We start from the raw sequence: 21,667 nt of genomic DNA on the forward strand, positions 1-21,667 counted from the left end.
AGACTTCTGTACCTTCTGCCTGCCTGATGGAAGGGTCTGGAAGAAGGCAATGTCTGGGTGGCAGGGGTCTTTGATAATGCTGCCTGCCTTCCTGAGGCAGTGGGAGGTGTATACAGAAACAATGTGAGGGTGGCAAGCTTGTTGATGCGTTGGGCTGAGTTCACCACACTCTGCAGTTTCTTGCGATCTTGGACCGAGCAGTTACCATACCAGGCTGTGATGCAGCCGGATAGGATTCTCTTATGGCACATCTATAGAAGTTTGTGAGATTGTCATCAACTGGAAGAGTTTATCATCAAGTTAAATACGACTCGGCAAGACAAATGAATAATATTTATATTACATTGCCGTAATATAACATCATTGAGATGTTAATGGGTCCTAGCCTTCGCATATGATGAGTTTGATTTTCCTGCCTGTTACAATGTCCTTTAATTCCCTGAGCAACCAAAAGTCTGTTCATCCCAGCCTTAAATATATTCAACGATGGAACATCCACAATTCTCTGGGGTAGAGAATTCCAAAGATGTTACAGTCTTTCGAGTGAAGGATAAGATGAATACGTGACTTGAGAGATGGTGCAAGAGGGAGGGATTTACATTCCTCGGACAATGGAACCGGTTCTGGGGGAGGCAAGATCAGTACAAATCAAGACAGTCTGCACCTGGGCAGGACTGGAACCAATGTCCTCGGGGGGGGGGGGGGGGGGGGGGATGTTTGCTCGTGCTATTGGGGAAGGTTTAAACTAATGTATCTGGGGGATGGGAACCGATGCAGGAAGTCGGAGGGAAGTAAAGTAGGGACAGAAACAAAAGGCAGTAAAGGGAAAAGTGCAAGGCAGAGAAACCAAAGTCAAAAATCAAAAAGGGCCACCGTGCAGTGTACAGAGACTGTGGATAACTCGGTTAATGGGTTCAGTAAGGGTAAGAGAAATAAAACACAGGGAGAGTACGCAAAACATGACCGGTCAGATGGTCTGAGAAAGCAGGGCAGAGAGCAAGGGAAGTCTAGATTAAACTGCATTTATTTCGATGCAAGAAGCCTGACGGTTAAGGCAGATGAACTCAGGGCATGAATCGGTGCATGGGACTGGGATATGATAGCTATTACTGAAACATGGCTAACGGTGGGGCAGGACTGCAGCTCAATGTTCCAGGGTACAGATGCTATAGGAAAGATAGAACAGGAGGTAAGAGAGGAGGGGGAGTTGAGTTTTTAGGTAGGGAGAATATCACTGCATTACTGAGAGGGAATATATCCGAGAGTTCACCCACTGAGTCAATATGGGTAGAACTGAAAAATCAGAAGGGAGAGATCACTTTGATAGGATTGTACTACAGGCCCTCAAACAGTCAGCGGGAAATTGAGGAGCAAATATGTAAGGAGATTACAGATAGCTTCAAGAAAAATAGGGTGGTAATAGTTGGGGACTTTAACTTTCCCAACATTGACTGGGACAGCCATAGCACTAGGGGTTTGGATGGAGAGAGATGTGTTGAGTGTACTGAAGAGGAATGTCTCATTCAGTATGTGGATGGCCTGACTTGAGAGGGGCAAAACTTGACCTCCTCTTGGGAAATGAGGAAGGGTCTGTGGCAGACGTGTCAGTGAAGGATTGCTTTGGGACCACTGACCATAATTCCTTTCATTTTAAAATAGCTGTGGAGAATGATAGGTCTGGCCCAAAGTTAAAATTCTAAATTGAGGCAAGGCCAATTTTGATGGTATTAGTCAGGAGCTTTCAAAAGTTATTGGGGGAGTCTGTTGGCAGGCAAAGGGATGGCTGGTAAGTGGGAGGCTTTCAAAAGTATGTTAACCAGAGTTCAAGGTAAGCACATTCCTTTTAGAGTGAAGGGCAAGGCTGGAAGAAGTAGGGAACCCTGGGTGACTCAGGATATTGAGGCCCTGGCAAATGCAATGTTAGCATTCATGTCAAGGGGACCAGCATACAAGACTGGGATGTACTTCTGAGGCTGTATAAGGCTGTGGTCAGACCGCATTTGGAGTATTGTGAGCCGTTTTGGGTCCCATATCTAAGGGAAGATGTGCTGGCCAGAGGAAAGGGTCCAGAGGAGGTTCACAAGAATGATCTCTGGAATGAAGAGCTTGTCGTATGACGAACGGTTGAGGGCTCTGGGTCTGCACTCGTTGGAGTTTAGAAGGATGAGGGGGGATCTTATTGAAACTTACAGGATACTGCGAGGTCTGGATAGAGTGGACATGGAGAGGATGTTTCCACTTGTAGGAAAAATCTAGAACCGCAGGAAAAACTAGAACCAGAGGAAACAATCTCAGACTAAAGGGACGATCTGGCCGCACAGAGGTTATCACTGTTGCATCACAGCTCCAGGGTTTCCGATTCAATTCCGGGCTTGGGTCACTGTCTGTGCGGAGTGTGCACGTTCTCCCCGTGTCTGCGCGGGTTTCCTCCGGGTGCTCCGGTTTCCTCCCACAGTCCAAGGATATGCAGGTTAGGTGGATTGGCCATGCTAAATTGCCCTTAGTGTCCAAAAAGGTTAGGTGGGGTTACTGGGATTGGGTGGAGATGTGGGCTTAAGCAGGGTGTTTTTTCCAAAAGCCAGTGCAGACTCGATGGGCCAAATGGCCTCCGTCTGCACTGTAAATTCTATGGTTCTAATTGCTTGCTGCACTTGCATGCTAACTTTCTGTATTCCTTGTTTGGACATACCCACATTTCTTTAAACATCAACACGTTTCACACTTGTTTTAAAAAAATTTTTTTTTTACCAAAGTGAATCAGTTCACATCTCGACATTATACTTAATCTGCCATTTTGTATCCCATTCACTTAACCAGTATATATTTCTTTGTAGCTACCCTGCTACCGAATTCTGCCTAAAAGTTCCTATTTGGCTATGTTCTGGAGGAGAGCCACCTGATGTGCATCTGCTCAGCATGTCACCGTTACCAGAAGTGGTCCTTTTGTAGCTACTCTATCATCCCCACAGCTTCCATTTCCACCTAGTCTGGTATCGCCAGCAAAACAAAACCTGAGAAAGGTTGGTGGGGGAGGGAGTGGAAAGGTTGTGATAATATGGAGGGCAGGAGTGATTAAATGACCAGGTCAAAGTGGAATAGTAATAAGACTTCCAATTTATCCGTTCTAAAATTTGTCAATAGCCATTGGTGCTATAAGCTGTTAGTTGAGGGTTTTTTTTCGGTGAGTGTTGGTGTGCTATGAAAATGGGGCTGGTGGAGAAGAGCATCACATGCACTTTGTTACAAGCTTATTGAGGCTATTTGTAACACCACCTCAGTACGGACCAGCATAGATGAAACTTGTGACTTTGCTAGTCTATATATGAGGTATAGTACCATAATTTGTATTGCTATATTTACCTATGCATCTAATTTGGAAGGAAGGTTAGTCCTGTCCTGAGCTTTTTAATTCAATTTTGAACCTTTTTGAAATGGGTGTTGGGCTCTTCTAATTAATGTTTGTTTGATCTTTTTAAAAAGTGGGTTGATCAAATAATGCAGCAGTGTCCAAATGCAGCAAGACCTGGACAATATCCAGACTTGGGCTGACACGTGGCAAGTAGGATTCATGCCACACAGTGCCAGGCAATGACATCTCCAACATGAGAGAATCAACCATCACCCCTTGATACTCAATGGCATTACCATCACCTAATCCCGACTATCAACATTCCAGGAGTTACCATTGACCAGAAACTGAACTGGACAAGTGACATAAATACTGTGGCTGGGAATCCTGCAGCGAGTAACTCACCTCCTGACTCCCCAAAGCCTGTCCACTATCTACAAGGCACAGGTAAAGATTGTGATGGAATACCTACCACTTGCTGGATGAGTGCAGCTCCACCATCACTTGAGAAGTCCGACAGCATACAAGACAAAACAGCCCACTTGATTGGCACCCCTTCCACAAACATTTACTCTCTCTCCACAGTAGCAGCAGTGTGTACCATCTACAAGATGCACTGCAGGAACTCCCCAAGGCTCCTTTGGCAGCATGACCGCTACTATCTAGAAGGACAAGGGCAGTAGTTATGTGGGAACACCTTCTGTAAGTTCCCCTCCAAGCCTCTCATCATCCTGACTTCTGTTAGGAAAACAAAGATAGTTTTAAGGGATTTATATTTGTATTGGTAAACTTTAGAAATAAGGTATGGTTTTAAGTGTGTTTAATTTAATGTTTCTGTGCCTGGAAGAGTAAAACCTATAAAATCTATGTGTGGGGGTTGGTTTTAATTTCAACTGTGATTCTTTTGCGCTTAGAGAGGGTTATGGTGTGAAGAGTAAATAAACCAGAAGTGGCTGCTTAGCAACTGGGGCCTTGTAATGTAGAGAAGGTTTTAGGTTTTAGTTTATTTGCAGTTGGAAATGGGTAATGAGAGAGAAGGCAGCTCTCACAGCTCTATTAGAAGCAATTGGTTTGAGAAAGCTAAAGAGGGAACATCTTTTTTAGCCTTGTTAGACGAAAAACCACACCATGGATTAATGGTTAACAGATGCCAGAAACTTAGAGAAATGAAGATAAGTTTCCAAGAATCTGGAATTAAGGGAACAGAGGATACTGGGAGCCAGATCAAATTACTGTTCAGTCCAGTCACAGAATTGATAAGGCATTGAATCATGAGAGGCTAGAAAGATATCTGCAGTAGTGCTAAAGTTTGTGAAAACTTACTGCACTTTGAGAGATGTGATTTGAAATAATTGTGGAAATCGGCCCACCTGTGCAAAAGCTTTTAAAGGAAACCTGAAGGGAGAGGTGCAAAACTTGAAAGCAAAACCTTTATGGAAGCAGCGGAGGGAAAGCATAGTTTAAAGGAAGATTTAAAAGTGTGATTTTGAAAGCGGAATTTGTAAACACAATGTGGAGTTCAGTGAGACAAGGTGGCTCACAGTATAAGAATCAGCTGGGGAGGTTCTGAATAAATTCCACAGGCACTAATTTGGGTTCAGAGTGGAATGTGGAATTGACCACAGTCATCTTGTATGTTTAAAAGGGATTTTTTCTGTCAATGAGACCATTGTAGCTTAAGATGTACATTGTAATAAGTGTTATCCTAAAACCTGTGCATAAGGGTCATAGAATTGTCATAGAATTTACAGTGCAGAAGGAGGCCATTCGGCTCATCCAGTCTGCGCCGGCACTTGGAAAGAGCACCCTCCCCAAGCCCGCCCCAACTTTCCCGTAACCCCAACCCAAACTTTTTGAACACGAAGGGCAATTTAGCATGGCCAGTCCACCTAACCTGCACATCTTTGGACTGTGGGAGGAAACCGGAGCACCCCGGAGGAAACCCACGCAGACACTGGGAGGACATGCAGACTCCGCACAGACAGTGACCCAAGCCGTGAATCAAACCTGGGATCCTGGAGCTGTGGAGCAGCTGTGCTAACCACTGTGCTACCATGTTGCCCTAATTGTTAAGCTAAAGAGGGATTAAAGGAGTATTGTATAATAATCCAACTTTTCATGTTTAATAAATGTTTTCTCCTTGTAGTTAAAACTAATTAGTGGTCTTGTGACTTTGTTCCTCCATGTTTTATTTTTTAAAAAAAGAAACGTTATGGTCTTCTGAGCCAGGGTTCCATTCTGGGATCTTGTCTCCAGTTGGAACATCAACTGTGATTGTAACGCTTGCATATCACCGCTCCTTCACGGTTGTTGTGTCATAATCCTTGATCTCCCTCCCTAATAGCCCACATTACATGGGCAGCGGTTCAAGAAGGCACCTCACATCTCCCTTCATTTGGGCAATTGGGGATGGACAATAAATGATGGCCTAGCCCACATTTTGGGAAATGAAATTTTAACAATTTTTACATACTGGAATAACCCCTCCTCCCCCCACAACAATGTAAACTAACAGAGATCAACTCTTTAATATACATTATAAACGGCTGCTATCTGCAGTACTACCCGTCCACCGACCCTCTCACAGTGTACTTGACCTTCTCGAGGTGAAAATCTCCAGGTCACCCAGCCACGCTGATGCACTTCCGGTGTAGTTGGTCTGCAGCCTAAGAGGATCTACCTCCTTGCCACTAGCGAGGCAAAGGCCAGAGCATCTGCCCTTGCCCTCGTCTGCAGCTCCGGCACATCCAAAACCTCAAAAAGCGCTACCAGCAGGCAAGGCTCCAACCCAATGTTCAGGATTGCCGACATGGTATCAAAACGGGACCTCCAGGAGTCCACCAGCTTTGAGCATGTAAAGAACATGTGCGCATGGTTCGCCAGCCCCTTCAAACAACAATCACATCCATCTTCCACCTCATCGAAAAACTGGCTCATTCTAGCCTTCGTAAGGTGTGCTCGAAACACGAGATTCAGTCTCACACAGGACCAAGTTGCATTCACCTTCAGTGCCTCGTTCCAAAATTGACCCTAACTCTTCTAAACACTTCACCTTCACTCCCTCAACCAAGCCGTCTCCTCCCCGACTATCCCCCAGTACTTGATGTACTGGCCACTGCCGACCCCAAGCAGGATAAAATCTACTTGAGCAAGGTAGAGGGCTGTTTCCCCGGGAAGTCTGGAAAGTGGCCTTTTAATCTGGAGGTACCTGAACCCATAAGCCCATATTTCTCCCTCAGCGCCCCATGGCTAGCAAATCGACCATCTAAAAATAAATCTCCCACCTTCTCCAACCCCTTCTTCCACTCCCCAAGCCTCTCATCCAGCCTAGCAGGCTCAAATAAATGGTTTGCACAGATGGGAGCTAGCGTCAGACCATTTGCCCCATCAACCCAATGCTAGCTGTCCCTTTAGTCCTGTTCTGTTACCCTTTAACAGACTTCAGCAAAATTAAAATAAAAACTTGGGACGGATAGATGTTGGTAGTAATTGTGCACAGTAAGTAACAGTGATGGCAAACTAGGGTTTACCTAAATAGGGTTGTATGAAGTAAAATGAAATGTCGAAATGGTGGAGTTAATGTTCGAGGCTTTTCACAGTAACTTCATTGCAGCGTTAATGTAAGCCTACACTAATAAAGATTATTATTATTATGAGGCAGCCTTCAAATTGAAATGTTGACGGAGCTGTCTCCAAATTTTTAATGTGGCTACCACCGGGTTAGTCCAGTGTTTCTTCAGCACCAACTGGAGTGGAGCTTTTACCAGGCTTATCCCCCTCACAGACTCTGCTTCCAACCAGACCCATAAGATATAGGAGCAGAATTAGGCCACTCGGCCCATCGGGTCTGCTCCGCCATTCAATCATGGCTGATATTTTTCTCATCCCCCCCCCCCACATTCTCCTGCCTTTTCCCCAAATGTTCTGATCCTGTTATTAATCAAGAACCTATCTATCTCTGTCTTAAAGACACTCAGTGAATTGGCCTCCACAGCCTTCTGCGGCAAAGTGTTCCACAGATTCACCACCCTCTGGCTGAAGAAATTCCCCATCATCTCTGTTTTAAAGGATCGTCCCTTTAGTCTGAGATTGTGTCCTCTTTAGTTTTTCCTACAAGTGGAAACATCCTCACCACATCAACTCCATCCAGGCCTCGCAGTATCCTGTAAGTTTCAATAAGATCCCCCCTCATCCTTCTGAACCCCAACAAGTACAGACTCCGATTCCTCAACTGTTCCTCATATGATAAGTTCTTCATTCCGGGGATTATTCTTGTGAACCTCCTCTGGACCCTTTCCAAGGCCAGCACATCCTTCCATTGATACGGGATCCAAAACTGCTCACAATGCACCAAATGGGGTCTGACCAGAGCCTTATATAGCCTCAGAAGTGCATCCCTGGTCTTGTATTCTAGTCCTCTTGACATGAATGCTAACATTGCATTTGCCTTCCTAACTGCCGACTAAACCTGCATGTAAGAGAATCGTGAACAAGGACTCCCAAGTCCCTTTGTGCTTCTGATTTCCTCAGCATTTCCCCATTTAGAAAATAGTCTATGCCTCCATTCGCCTTCCAAAGTGCATAAGTAATCTCACACTTTTCCACATTGTATTTCATCTGCCACTTCATTGCCCACTCTCCTAGCCTGTCCAAATCCTTCTGCAGCCCCCTTGCTTCCTCAATACTACCTGGCCCTCTACAGATCTTTGCACCATCTGCAAACTTAGCAACAGTGTCTTCAGTTCCTTCTTCCAGATCATTAATGTACATTGTGAAAAGTTGTGACTCCAGCACAGACCCCTGAGGCACACCACTAGTCACTGGCTGCCATTCTGAAAAAGTCCCCTTTATCCCCACTCTCTGCCTTACTGAAATCAGCCAATCCTCTATCCATGCAGGATCTTACCCTTAACACCTTGGACTCTTAACTTATTTAACAGTATCCTGTGCGGCACCTTGTCAAAGGCCTTCTAGAAATCTAAATAAATCACACCCACAGGTTCTCCTTTCTCTAACTTCCTTGTTACTTCCTCAAAGAACTCTAACAGATTTGTCAGACATGACCTCCCCTTGATGAAGCCGTGCTGACTCCGTTCTATTTTTTCATGCACTTCCAAGTACTCCGCAATCTCATCTTTAATAATGGACTCTCAAATCGTACCAATGACCGAAGTCTTCTGCCTCCCTCCTTTCTTAAACATTAGCCACATTCCAGTCCTCTGGGACCCTCTCTGCTTCCAGTGATTCCTGAAAGATCTCCACTAATGCCTCGACAATCTCCTCAGTATCTCTTTTAGAACCCTGGGGTGTAATCCATCTCGTCCAGGTGATTTATCCACCTTCAAACCTTCCAGCTTCCCCAGAACCTTCTCCTTAGTGATGGCCCTGCACTCCTCTCTGCACCTTGATTCTCCTGGAGGTCTGGCATCCCACTGGTGTCTTCCACAGTGAACCCCACAGCCACTGAGACCCAGCACCACTCCACCACCTTTCCAGCATTAGCCGCCCAATAGTAAAACTGTAGGTTTGGCAAGGCCAAACCCCTTGCTTGTCTCTCCCTCGGCAGTACCACCCTCCTGATCCTCGGGCCATTACCCACCCGGATAAACATAGTCACAAGCCGGTCAATCTCTCTGAAAAGTGCCTTGGGCAGTAACACCGGGCAGCACTGGAATAGAAATAAACATCTTGGCAAGTCTTCACCTATTCCTTGACCAGTGCCTTTACTCCTGCCCAGGCTGGCCCCTCTCCCCATGGTCCTCATCCCCAACCGTATTGTACAAAAACCTATGCGAGGGAAAGAAAAAAACGCCATTGCCCCACCATCCCGACAACTTCGGAGTCCGAAAAAGGGAATAAACATGAAAAACAGAACAGAGGATCTACCCCCTATCTAACCATCTCTACTATTACTCCAACCGAACACGAGTCAACATGAACAGTAAAACCCCAACCACCGAACAGCCCACTCGCATCACTCAAACCGTGCCCAGTCCATGATCTCTGAAGCTGTCCGCCTGCTCTGGAGTTTCAAAGTAAAAGTCCTTTGAATGGAACGTGACTCTCTGCTTTGCAGGGTACACCACCCCAAACCGCACTCCTTGATTGTACAGGACCATCTTCAGCTTCTTAAAGGACGCACAGTAGCACAGTGGTTAGCACAGTTGCTTCACAGCTCCAGGGTCCCAGGTTCGATTCCCGGCTTGGGTCACTGTCAGTGCGGGGTCTGCACATTCTCCCGTGTCTGCGTGGGTTTTGTTTGGGTGCTCCGTTTCCTCCCACAGTCCAAAGATGTGCAGGTTAGGTGGATTGGCCATGCTAAATTGCCCTTGGTGTCCAAAAGCGTTAGGTGGGGTTACGGGGATGGGGTGAAGGTGTTGGCCTGAGTGAGGTGTTCTTTCCAAGGGCCGATGCATACTCGATGGGCCGAATGGCCTCCTTCTGTACTGTAAATTCTATGATGCCCCTCGCCTTTCCAGCTCTGCCGATGTCCTGGTAAAGTCTTACCATGTTACCGTCTCAATCAATGCTCTGGTATTTCTTGGCCCGCTCTTTCCATTGGATACTGTGCAATGAAATGATCACCGCACATGGCACATTCAATCTCGCTTCTGCCTCAAGGCCCGGTGCACCCTGTCCAGCTCTGGCGCAACAAATACCTCATCAGCTGAAGTATTCGGTTGGCCTTGAGCCCTCGACTCCCTCCAGCAGACCCACCAGCCTCCAGTTCATGCGCCTGGACCTGTTGTCCATGTCATCTAGTTTTGCCTTGAGGCCCTTTATTACTGTCACTGCCCAGCATCATTTGGGCTTCCAAATCTGTCCTCTTGCTGAGACAAGGCCTCTTCCATGCCTTTCAACTTAGCCTGCTCGCATACCACCATAGCCATCTTGCCAAGCTGCTCCCTAATCTGGCCCAAAGCCTCCTCCACCATAGCTTTAAAGGATACGCTAATTTCCTGACCATTCCTCTAGTCACTTGTCCATCGCCCCACCGAACATCTCCTGTTCTTTTGCCATCACTCCCACCATCATATCCAGAGTGATGGGCATGGCCGCTTCCCCCGCGGTAGGATCTCTTATTTATCTTCCAAATAAGGGTCAACAATCCAAAATATGAATATATTGCTAAATATTCACTTTAGTAGACTTTCATAAGAACTGAATCAAAACCTAGATCAAAATAATACATAAACTTGTCAAGACATAACGAAAAGCATTAAAACATAAAAGTAAGAAAACTATAAAGAAATCACTTTAAAAACAAAAGTAATTGGCTTCATGAACTCCAGAAAGCAAGAATTCAGAACAGAACAATTGATCATATGACCTAACTCTTAAGGAAATCCTTATCAATAGTTTAGTCCCCCATTTATTTTTCATTTGTTCTAATTCTCAGCTGAGGCTTCCTGCTTTGTTCAAAAAAGGTATCAATCACTTATAAGGTGATTAGTTAATTAAACATTAATCAATTTACTCAAGATTAATTAATGCCCCCCTAGCATAATCTAATATCTCCATGCGCTTTCTCATAGCTAGAGTCTTTGCGCATGGCTAGCCATTAATCTTGCGTTAGATACTTATTTGTTGCAATTCGTTAAATATCTCTTCAATACAATGGCTTATTCATGTTATGCTTCTTTAGGTAGAAATTACATGGAACATTGATTGAAACAATATTCGTATCTTGCAGACATGACCTTAAAGTTCAACAGTTCGCTCGTTATCTAGAACAATGACTATATTTTTGCAGACTAGGTATTTTCTTTAAAAATCATTCAATTTCCTAGTCATATACTCAGTTAATTTCTTAAAGACCTCAAACAATTAATGAATCTCCCACCTGCCATCTTTGCCGAATCTTTAGTTGGGCGTGGCACTTCTGATTTCCCTCCTCTGCCTCTGTTTGACTCCTGCCGCAACATCCCTGATTAAACTTCGCTTGCTCTGCAGGACGTTGAGTTAGAGCCTGAAAATTCCTCTAGAAAAAGAGCCAAACAGTCCAAAGTACCGGGACCTGTGCGGGAGCCACCTAAATCTGACTGGCTGTTGTGTGCTGCTGCACCAGAAGTCCCGACGATGCCCACTTGCTGTAAAAATTAATTTTCGAAAAATGTTTGGAAAACAAACTGCAAGAATTTTGATTAAAGCTTTTAATTTTAAACATGGGAAGCGGGTGGGCCAGTCATTCCCTCGAGCCTGTTGCACCATTCATTTATGTTCTGGCTGATCTGTGTCATAACTCCCACCAACTTGCCTTGGTTCCATAACCCTTAATTTATCAACCTTGGTTCCCAATTGAGCCCAGCTTCAACCATTTAGGAAGTTTCAGGTTTCCATTACCCTGTGTGTAGTATGTAGTGTGCCTTCTACAATGATTCTTTCTCTTTCCAAGAGCTTTGCAGTTTAAGGTGGAGCGGACATTGTGCTCTGGCACAGCACTGAGGTGACTTTCTTTCTGTTTCAGAACCATACACTGTCCGAGAGGTAAAGATTCACATCCGCCACATCCGGGATCTGTTGAAGAGCCTGTATCTTGCTGATGCCTATAATGCCATTGAGTGTAACTCCCCATCTTTCTTAACCAGCGTCTCTGAGGGAGATATTGGAGGTATGATTTGTACAGAAACTTGGTTACAGATAGAAATATAAATGAGAAGCTGATAAGGGACCAGGTAACTTCCTTCTACACTGTACTATTCTATGATTCCATGAATTGGGGACAGCCTCAAACTAATGTCCTGGAGCGCACAGCCCATAGCACAAACTGCCCTCATCTGGAAAGTAATTTGCAATCTCGCTCAATCAGGGAGATTGCTGATGATATCATGATTTATGTGCATTGTGCCTTTTAAAAATGAGCTCTTTTTCCGGTACTTGGGGATACAGGTAGCACCTGGGGCAGGTTACATAAGTTAAATTTGACTAGGGTGGTGGAACAAATGAAGAGGGAGTTTCGGAGATGGGATGCACTCCCGCTGTCACTTGCGGGGAGGGTGCAGACGGTAGTGGGGGCGGCCCTGCGGATTTGGGGCCAGTGGAGAAAGCATGCAGGCGAGGTGGGTGCGTCGGTCTGGGCTCCAATTTGTGATAACCATCGATTCGCTCCCGGGAACATGGATGGAGGGTTTTGAACATGGCGGGGGTGAGGAGGGTGGGCGATATGTTCCTGGATGGGAACTTTGCAGTTTGAGGGAGTTGGAGGAGAAAGCTGGGCTGGAAAGGGGAAATGACTTTAGGTACTTACAGGTGTGGGACTTTGTATGCAGACAGGTCCCATCCTTCCCACGCCTCCCGCCAATAGGGATCCAGGACAGAATAGTCTCTAGAGGAGAGGGTTGAGTCTCGGATATTTAGAAGGTGCTCATGAAGGGGGAAAGAGTGCCAGACGGAGGAACTGAAACTCAAATGGGAGGAGGAGCTCTGCGGGGAGATGGAGGACCGTGGGCGCGATTCTCCACTCCCACGCCGGTTGGGAGAATCGCCTGGGCCGCCGAAATTTCCGGGGCCGCCGGTCCGACGCCCTCCCGCGATTCCCCCGAGCGGCGGGAACGGGCCAGTCGAGTTTCGCAGGCCGGAGAATCGCCGGAGATACCCAAAATGGTGATTCTCCAGCACCCCCGCTATTCTGAGGCCCGGATGGGCCGAGCGGCCAGGCCAAAACGGCGGGTCCCCCCAGCGCTGTCCACACCTGATCGCTACAGTTGTGGGCGGTGCGTGAACGCTGGGGCGGGGCGGCCTGTGGGAGGGCAAGGGGGGATCCTGCACCGGGGGGTACCTTAAATGTGGGGTGGCCCGCGATCAGTGCCAACCGATCGTCGGGCCGTCCTCTCTGAAGGAGGACCTCCTTCCTTCCGTCGCCCCGCAAGATCCGTCCCCCATCTTCTTGCGGGGCGGATATTGACAGGACGGCAACCACGCATGCGCGGATGACGTCCGTTATGCGGCGCCGGCCGCGGCATCTATGCGGCGCCGCTTTTACGTGGGCGACAAGGCCTCGCACGGGTAGATGACGCGGCACCGATACTGGTCCATTGTCAGGGCCTGAATCGGTCGCGACCGGGGCCGTTCCGCGCTGTCGTGAACCTTGACGGCGTTCACAACGCGCGGCCACTTCGGCGTGGGGGTGGAGAATTGCGCCCGGGGTATGGGCGGAAGCCCTGAGTAGGGTAAACTCAACCGCAACATGTGCCAGGCTCAGCCTGATTCAGTTTAAGGTCGTTCACCGGGCCCACATGACGGTGGCTCGGATGAGCAAATTCTTTGGGGTAGAGGACAAGTGCGCTAGATGCGCGGGAGGACCAGCGAACCACGTTCACATGTTTTGGGCATGCCCTAAGCTTAGGGGGTCCTGGGAGGGATTTGCGGGGGTCATGTCCCGGGTGCTGAAAACAAGGGTGGTGATGAGTCCAGAGGTGGCAATTTTCGGGGTTTCGGAAGATCCGGGAATCCAGGGGAGAAAGAGGCCAACATTCTGGCCTTTGCTTCCCTGATAGCCCAGTGGCGAATACTGCTGGCATGGAGGGACTCAAAACCCCCGAAGACCGAACTATGGCTTTTGGACATGTCAAGTTTTCTGGGTATGGAAAAAATCAAGTTCGCCTTGAGGGGGATCTGTACTGGGGTTCGCCCGAAGGTGGCAACCATTCATCGACTTCTTCGCGGGAGAGTGAACGTCAGCAGGGGGTAGGGGGGGGGGCGAGATTAGAGTAGGAGGGATAAATAGGTGGGTAGTGCCCATGGGGGAGGAGCGGGTATGTGCATTATGGTTTGGTTGAAGAGTTGGTTTTCCGTTGATGTTTGCATATTTCTGTAATCTGTAACTGTTTACAATGCCAAAAAATACCTCAATAAAATTGTTTGTTTAAAAAAAAAGAGCTCTATGTGCTGGAAGACAGATCCAGGGGACTTGGCAAACATGCAAACATTACTAAGTAGAAAGCTGCATGCTGGAGATTTCCTTGTAAGAACAAATCACTGTTGATGTTTCCCTCTGATGATATGGCTCTTTTCTTTTTTTATTGACTGGGCATAAATTATGCAATAACTTTTTAAACAGCATTATCTTTGCTTCCTGAGGACCGACATCAGGTTCTCAGTCCTTTAAGGAAACACATGTAAGCCAGCCTACGCCGGAGAAGAAAATGTGAATGCAGAAGATATAAAACTATGAACTGTAAATAGGATAGTGATAGACTTCAAGCAGACACAGACAGGCTGGTGGAATGGTGGACACATGCCAATTGAAATTTAATGCAGAGCAGGGAGAAGTATAAAGGAAGAACAAGGAAAGGCAATACAATCTAAAAGGAACAATTCGAAAGTGGGTGAAGGAACAGAGAGACCTGGGGGATATATGAACACAAACCTTTTGAGGGTGGCAGGGCAGGTTGAAAAAGTGGTTAAAAACACAGAAAATAGCACGGCGCCGAGGTACCAGGTTCGATCCCGGCTCTGGGTCACTGTCCGTGTGGAGTTTGCACATTCTCCCTGTGTGTGCGTGGGTTTCCTCCGGGTGCTCCGGTTTCCCCCCCCCCCCACAGTCCAAAGATGTGCAGGTTAAGTGGATTGGCCGTGCTAAATTGCCCTTAGTGTCCAAAATTGCCCTTCGTGTTGGGTGGGGTTATTGGGTTGTGGGGATGAGGAGGTGTGGGTAGGGTACACTTTCCAAGAGCTGGTGCGGACTCGATGGCCGAATGGCCTCCTTCTGCACTGTAAATTCTATGTGCAGAGTAGATGGATTGGCCACGCTAAATTGCCCCTTAATTGGAAAAAATTAATTGAGTACTCTAAATTATTTTTAAAAAACACAAAATATGAGCAGGAGTAGGCCACTCGGTCCTTTGAACCTGTTCTCGCCAATCAATATGATCATGGCTGATCCTCTATCTCAATGCCACACTCCAGTGCTGTCCCCAAATGCCTTGACACCTTTATGTGTCTCGAAATGTTTCTATTTCCTTCGTAAATATGTTTAGCGATTTGGCCTCCATGCCTTCCCGTGCCAGAGAATTCCACAAGTCTATACCCTCTGAGGGAGGAAAGTTCTCATTGTTTCAGTCCTGAATGGCAAACACCATATCCTGAGACTGATTAACAACCGTACAGGATCGTGGGCTTTATAAAAATGGGCATGGAGTACAAAAGCAAGGAGGTCACAGTAGACCTTTATAAAACACTGATTCAGCCTCAACAGGAGTTCAATTCTGGGCACCGCCTATTGGAAAGAAGTGAAGTCTTTAGCGATGGTGCAAAAGAGATTGATGAGAATGGTTCCAAACATTAGGGACTTCAGTTCCATGAACAGACTGAAACTAGGATTTTTATCCTTGGAGAAAGTTGAGAACGGTTTGATAGAGGTGTTTAAAATCATGAGGGGTCTCATTACAGAAGGATAGTTAGAAACCGATGAAGACAAACCAGAAACTGCTGAACAAGCCATGTAATTACTGTGGCTACAAGAACAGTTCAGCGGCTAGGAATCCTGCAGCGAGTAACTCCCCTCCTAACTCCCCAAAACCTGTCCACCACCACCAAGGCACAAGTCAGGAGTGTGATGGAGTACTCCCCACTTGTCTGGAGGAATGCAGCTCCAACAACACTCACGAAGTTTGACACCATCCAGGACAAAGCAGCCTGCTTGATTGGCACTCCTTCCAAAAACATGCACTCCCTCCACCACCGACGCACAGCAGGAGCAGTGTGTAACATCGACAAGATGTACTGCAGGAACTCACTAAGGCTCCTTAGGCAGCACACATGACCACTACCATCTAGAATTGCAAGAGCAGCAGAGACCTGGGAATTGCACCGCCAGGAGGTTCCCCTCCCAAGTCACTCATGACCCTGACTTTGAAATATATCGCCGTTCCTTCACTGTCGCTAGGGCAAAATCCTGGAACTCCCTCCCTAACAGCACAGTGGGAGTACCTACACCTCAATGACTGCAGCAGCTCAAGAAGGCAACTCGCCACCACCTTCTGAAGGGCAACTAGGGATGGGCAATAAATGCTGGCCTAACTGTTTCCATTGGTGGAAGGATCGAGAGCTAGCAAACATCTATTTAAGGTGATTGGCAAAAAGAGGAATGGTGATATGAGGAAATACTATTTACACGGTAAGTGGTTAGGATCTGGAATGTACTGGCTGAGACAGTGGTGAAGGCAGTTTCAGTGATAGGCTTTCAAAATGAAATTGGATAAGGACCCGAAGATAAAAATATTGTAGAGCTGTGATGAAAGGGTGGGGGGAGTGGGACCAACCGCATTGCTCTTGCAGAGAGCTGGCACAGACTCGATGGGCTGAATGGCTTGCTTCTGTACTGTAAACATTCTATGAATACAATTTCCCCCTCCCCCCTCTAGATATATATACAACTGGAAAGAGGAAAAGACGTTCTTGTTCGGACCAACCACTTGAGACTATTGACTGCTCTCCTCCAGAATATGTCTTGCCAGGATCCAAAGATCGACCCCTTTCGCTCCTCCAACCTCTAACCACAGATAACAAGGTGTGTTGTGAGGCAAATAGAGTGACATGATATTTGTGTGTTCAATCAGAAACGGCTGCTCTGTTCACAAATGTTTTGCTGCCTTTGTATTTGGAAAAGTGCAGCATTCAGACATTTCTGGTTAGACAAAATGGGGAGGATCAGAGGATGATGTAATGTCCAGGAAACAAGGCTGTCGTATCAAGCTAGTTTAATGTTCACAATAAGTGCTCTCTGAAGAGTGTTGCAGTTCTAGTCTCACTGTCTTATAGATTTACTAAACTTCGGGCGGGATTTTCGATCCTGCTGATGGTGACCACCCCGCCCCCTGCCGCCTGTTCTCCGGCGGCAGAGGGTGCGAACATCGGGGAACCCCATTAACAGCGGCGCAACAGGAAGATTCCATAGCCGGTTAATGGAGGGCTGCCTGCGCTGCCGACACTGCGGGGAAAGGCTGAAAATCCTGCCCTACAACTTATTTCCTTTCTTCGGGCGGCACGGCTGCTTCACAGCTCCAGGGTCCCGGGTTCGATTCCCCGCTTGGGTCACTGTCTGTGCGGAGTCTGCACCTTCTCCCCGTGTCTGCGTGGGTTTTCTCCGGGTGCTCCGGTTTCCTCCCACAGTCCAAAGATGTGCAGGTTAGGGGAATTGGCCATGCTAAACTGCCCTTAGTGTCCAAAAAAAAGGTTAGGTGGGGTTACTGGGTTACGGGGATAGGATGGTGATGTGGGCTTAAGCAGGGTGTTCTTTCCAAGTGACAGTGCAGACTCGATGGGCCGAATGGCCTCCTTCTGCACTGTAAATTCTATGATTCCGGATTCTTCATTCAATTGAAAAATCAAGGCGGTTGTAGTGGCCGCATCCTAGCATAGAATTGTTTTTATAGAAGTGAATAGAAATCCTGGTTCAGGTATGTATTGCTTTAACTGTAATTTTTCTCTGGATTCAATGGGAAGGTTGAGTTCAGTAATGGATACCGCCTTTTGTAGCTCCTGCAGTGCCTGAAGTCTCTGACAGTGAGTGGTTGGAACCCTCCTCCTGGTAACCGCAAAATGCGTGGGGATCTGATGTATTTGAATATCATCACCATGGAGGATCGCCACGTCAGCGTCACTGCATCCACACGAGGATTCTACATTAACCAGTGAGTGCAAGTCCCATGCTCAGTACTAATCATGGATGTACTTGTGCAGGGCAAAAGGTCTTTTTAAAAATGTGTGGCAAAACTGGACCCATTGAGGTTCCAGATGATTTACTTGTTAGAATGTTATCAAATGGATTCAAACGTGAGATATTAAAGAGAGTCACTGAGGGTAATTTATGAAACATGTGGGCTAGATTTGGAGATCAACATCACTGTTGGGGAGAGTTGTATAAAATTGGGAGGCATGTGCTGCATGGCCGTATTGTGTCTGAAGTTCTGAAGTAAAAACCCTGTGGACATTTTGTAATTCCTGATATGTTCCAATTGAAAAATTCTTCTTTGTGCACGAATCGTAACTTTATTCTGTGTGAACATTTAATCCGATGTTCATCTGTGTGAATTGTCAGTGACTTTGTGACAGTGGAACAAGCATGGCCCGAATCTTTCAGTGGCAGAGTCTCCCTCCTGCTCATTTGGATGAACTTTGAACTTTGCCTCAGAGATGAACTATCGAAGGTGCTGCATGGTAGAAGCAATGCTGTGATCACATTTGTGATGGTTTTCCAGCCCTGCTCGCTCCATAAACCCAAGTTTCCGTCTGCATCAATTATTTATGCAATTTTCCCTAATTGCGTCTCTTCTCTTGTAGGGCCGATTGTTGTTCTTATTTAAATACCTCTTATCCCATTCCATTCACCTCCCTCCGATTCAGCAGAGGTACACCATGTTGTTCCCAGGCTCTGTTCATGCTGGGTATAATTGAACAGGTCATGTGATTGGACGTCGGTGGGAAGTGAAAGGCACTGATGAGATTTTTATGGGAAAACCAATTGATTTGGGAGCCCACTCAAATGTCTAATTGCTAGGGCAGCACGGTGGGGCAGTGGGTTAGCCCTGCTGCCTCACGGCGCCGAGGTCCCAGGTTCGATCCCGGCTCTGGGTCACTGTCCGTGTGGAGTTTGCACATTTCGCCCCCACAACCCAAAGATGTGCAGGGTAGGTGGATTGTCCTCTCTAAATTGCCCCTTAATTGGAAAAAATGAATTGTGTACTCTAAATATTTTAATTAAAAAAAAAAAAAAAAAATGTCTGTAATTGCTTTTGTATTGAACTCAGGTTCCTGCTGGTCAAGACAAACCTGTCCGAATGTGTTAATCATAGAGCCAGGGAGATCTATGGGCGCGATCCAGTGGCCACGGAAAAGCAACACGCCGTGTCGCAGCGTGGCCGATGAAAGCCGGGAGATCCCACTCTCGGGATCTACTTGGCTTGGAACATCTCACAAGATCAAATGCGATCTTGCGAGATGTGGTGATGTAAATCACAATGGGCGGATCACTTTTTTGGCAAATCTGCATATTCGAGCGAGAGAGTTAGTCTCGCCTCTACCTGAGGCTTCCAGATTCATGCACCTTGGCCTCGAAGATCTCGGGTGTGCGCCGTTCAGCACTGGTCCCCACAAACGGGTTCTCCCAAGGGATTGGAGGCCCCCAGCTGCATGCACTTTGGGCTGGGTAGTACCCTGGCACTGCCAGCTTGGCACCTTGGTAGTGCCACATGGGTGCCAGCTGGGCACAGACAGTGCGCAGGTGGCATTGCCAGCTGGCATGGGGTGCCAGGTTGGCACCACCAAGGTAGCATTTTATGTGTGCGCGTGATTGGCCGGGGGTGCCCTGTGTGGGTGTTGGGCGGGGGGCAGGCACCCCTCCATCGTGCAGAGATCGCTTTGGGAGTCTCGGCGATCAGGAAGCCCCCAAAACTGGTGTCCTGATATCTCACAACACTGGGGAGTTCCGGCGATCAGAGCTCTCCACTGTACAAAATGGGGCTTTGAGTGGCCTCGGCCATGTGTTCTCTGTTGAGGGCCCTTATATAGCGTGAGTCGCATTGTATAGCCATGTATTTCTCGGCACTGCAAGCACCAGGAAACCAGCTCCTGACGTCAGTCTACTAGGCAGCAAAGGTACTGAGCTGACAACAGCATTCTGGTCATGTATTTTAAGCAAACTCCAGACCTGCATTTACCTGGTTCACCGTGTTGGTGATTCCCATCGTGATAATTGGACAGAGACTGAAGTTATGGTGTAATTCTGTGAAACATGCGAAGGGTTGGTTCCTCTCCGTGGGCTGCACTATCCTGTTGGCTCACACTGAGAACTGCATGGTTTTAGAAAATTGGTGCTCGTGAGCAGTTCTCTCATGATTTGGCTTAGAATGTAAGAAATAGGAGCAAGAGGCCAAAAGACCCCTCAAACCTGCTCCGCCAAGTACATGTAGTACAAAAGGCCCTTTATTCACGTTTTCACAAATTAGGCTCATGAGTCCCATATTCTGTTTGTAACACAAAGCTACTAAGCATTTCCAGATGGTTAAAAAGCGTAAAACTCATTATGCTTTTTATCAGCCATAGATAAGAACAGAGCTTTCTTGTTGCACCATCGTGGCTTAATAGAAGAAAATAACCAATTGGCTTTTCTGACACTAAAAATAAACCACTGATCGCTGGTTGCTTGGTTACTGAGATTGCGTAGCAAATACACGAAAGCACAATTTAGAGGACAGATATCTTCTGCAGCAGTTACCTGGGTGTGACCAGCCAGACCTTGCAGCTATACAATAAATAGGACCTGTCAGGTCTTGTATTCTCTGCCTTCACTCTCGGTCCATTTTCTTGTCTGGTGTTGTGTACGTTGTTTAACTCCCTACTTGCCGAAAATGCTGACTCTCTTTATTGAAAATGCAATGCCACAGTCATGAAAGACCATCGACCTGAAAAATTATCTGTTTCTTTCTCCACGGGATGTTGCCAGATTTGCTGAGAATTGGTAGCATTTCCTGTTTTGTATTAACAAGTCATCACCTTGATTGAATTTGCATGTGTCAGTGTGCATGTCCGCTAAACTGCTAAAACAGCAAGCAGATTATTCCAACAATAGGGAGCAGTGCCTGATTCCTGTCCCCACCGCTTGTCATCACATGTGCATCCTTTAGCAGAAGTCGTTATATGATAACCAGGAGCCGGAACCCTGGCTGTTAATTTTTGTCCCTTCCTAATTCATGATGGGTCACGTGTTGCGCTACTACTCTAAGAGCAACCTTAATCCGTAAAGGAATGTGATACACCACTGTTCTCTGATATTTTGCTGAGTTTTATGGCTGATGTATTGCCTGGCCAGCCCATAACCCAAACCTTCATAATGTGTTCTGTGGGTTAATGCTCCTGGGCCAAATCTTGTTGGAATGAGGAATTTCGCAGTCTGTGACATTATAGCTGAAGGGCACAGTAAAAACTCTAATGTTATTTGTGGAGTAAGTTGCCAGGCGTGTGAGCTGATGGCGGGTGCTGTGAGGACAGCAAAGTGTCTCTGTGATTTTAGTGAACTCCGAGATCAACAGTTGTCTTAGCAAATGAGATTCAAGGATTGGAGAAAGAAACAATGAAGAAGGCCGGCTTAGAATCAATTCAGAATAAATAGAAAGGGCAAGTAAGATTGGATTAAGAGCGAGAGAGAGAGGAATTGGAAAAAAGGAAGAAAATGTGAAAATTTAAAAGGAGATGATCTAAATATCTCGAACAATTCACCCCATACAGAATGAACCTCAATGGTTCAAATTTTCCATTTCTGGGTTGGAAGGTTAATTGGTATTAACAATTGTCACGTCAGTAAAAGGATACTTGTGCTCT

General features: G+C 46.7%; 1 protein-coding gene across 1 annotated transcript in view; it reads left to right on the forward strand.

Annotated features, from left to right (window-relative positions):
* The window catches only part of LOC140399909 (clustered mitochondria protein homolog), a 150,770-nt gene that overhangs the window by 36,258 nt on the left and 92,845 nt on the right, over positions 1 to 21,667 (forward strand). Inside the window, exons 4-6 of the mRNA XM_072489425.1 lie at positions 11,817 to 11,960; positions 16,714 to 16,859; positions 17,828 to 17,982. Of these exons, the coding sequence (XP_072345526.1) occupies positions 11,817 to 11,960; positions 16,714 to 16,859; positions 17,828 to 17,982 (445 nt within the window). The remainder of the gene's footprint in view (positions 1 to 11,816; positions 11,961 to 16,713; positions 16,860 to 17,827; positions 17,983 to 21,667) is intronic.

The sequence above is a fragment of the Scyliorhinus torazame genome, chromosome 1 (assembly GCF_047496885.1).
Source record: "Scyliorhinus torazame isolate Kashiwa2021f chromosome 1, sScyTor2.1, whole genome shotgun sequence".
Taxonomy (NCBI): Eukaryota; Metazoa; Chordata; class Chondrichthyes; order Carcharhiniformes; family Scyliorhinidae; genus Scyliorhinus; species Scyliorhinus torazame.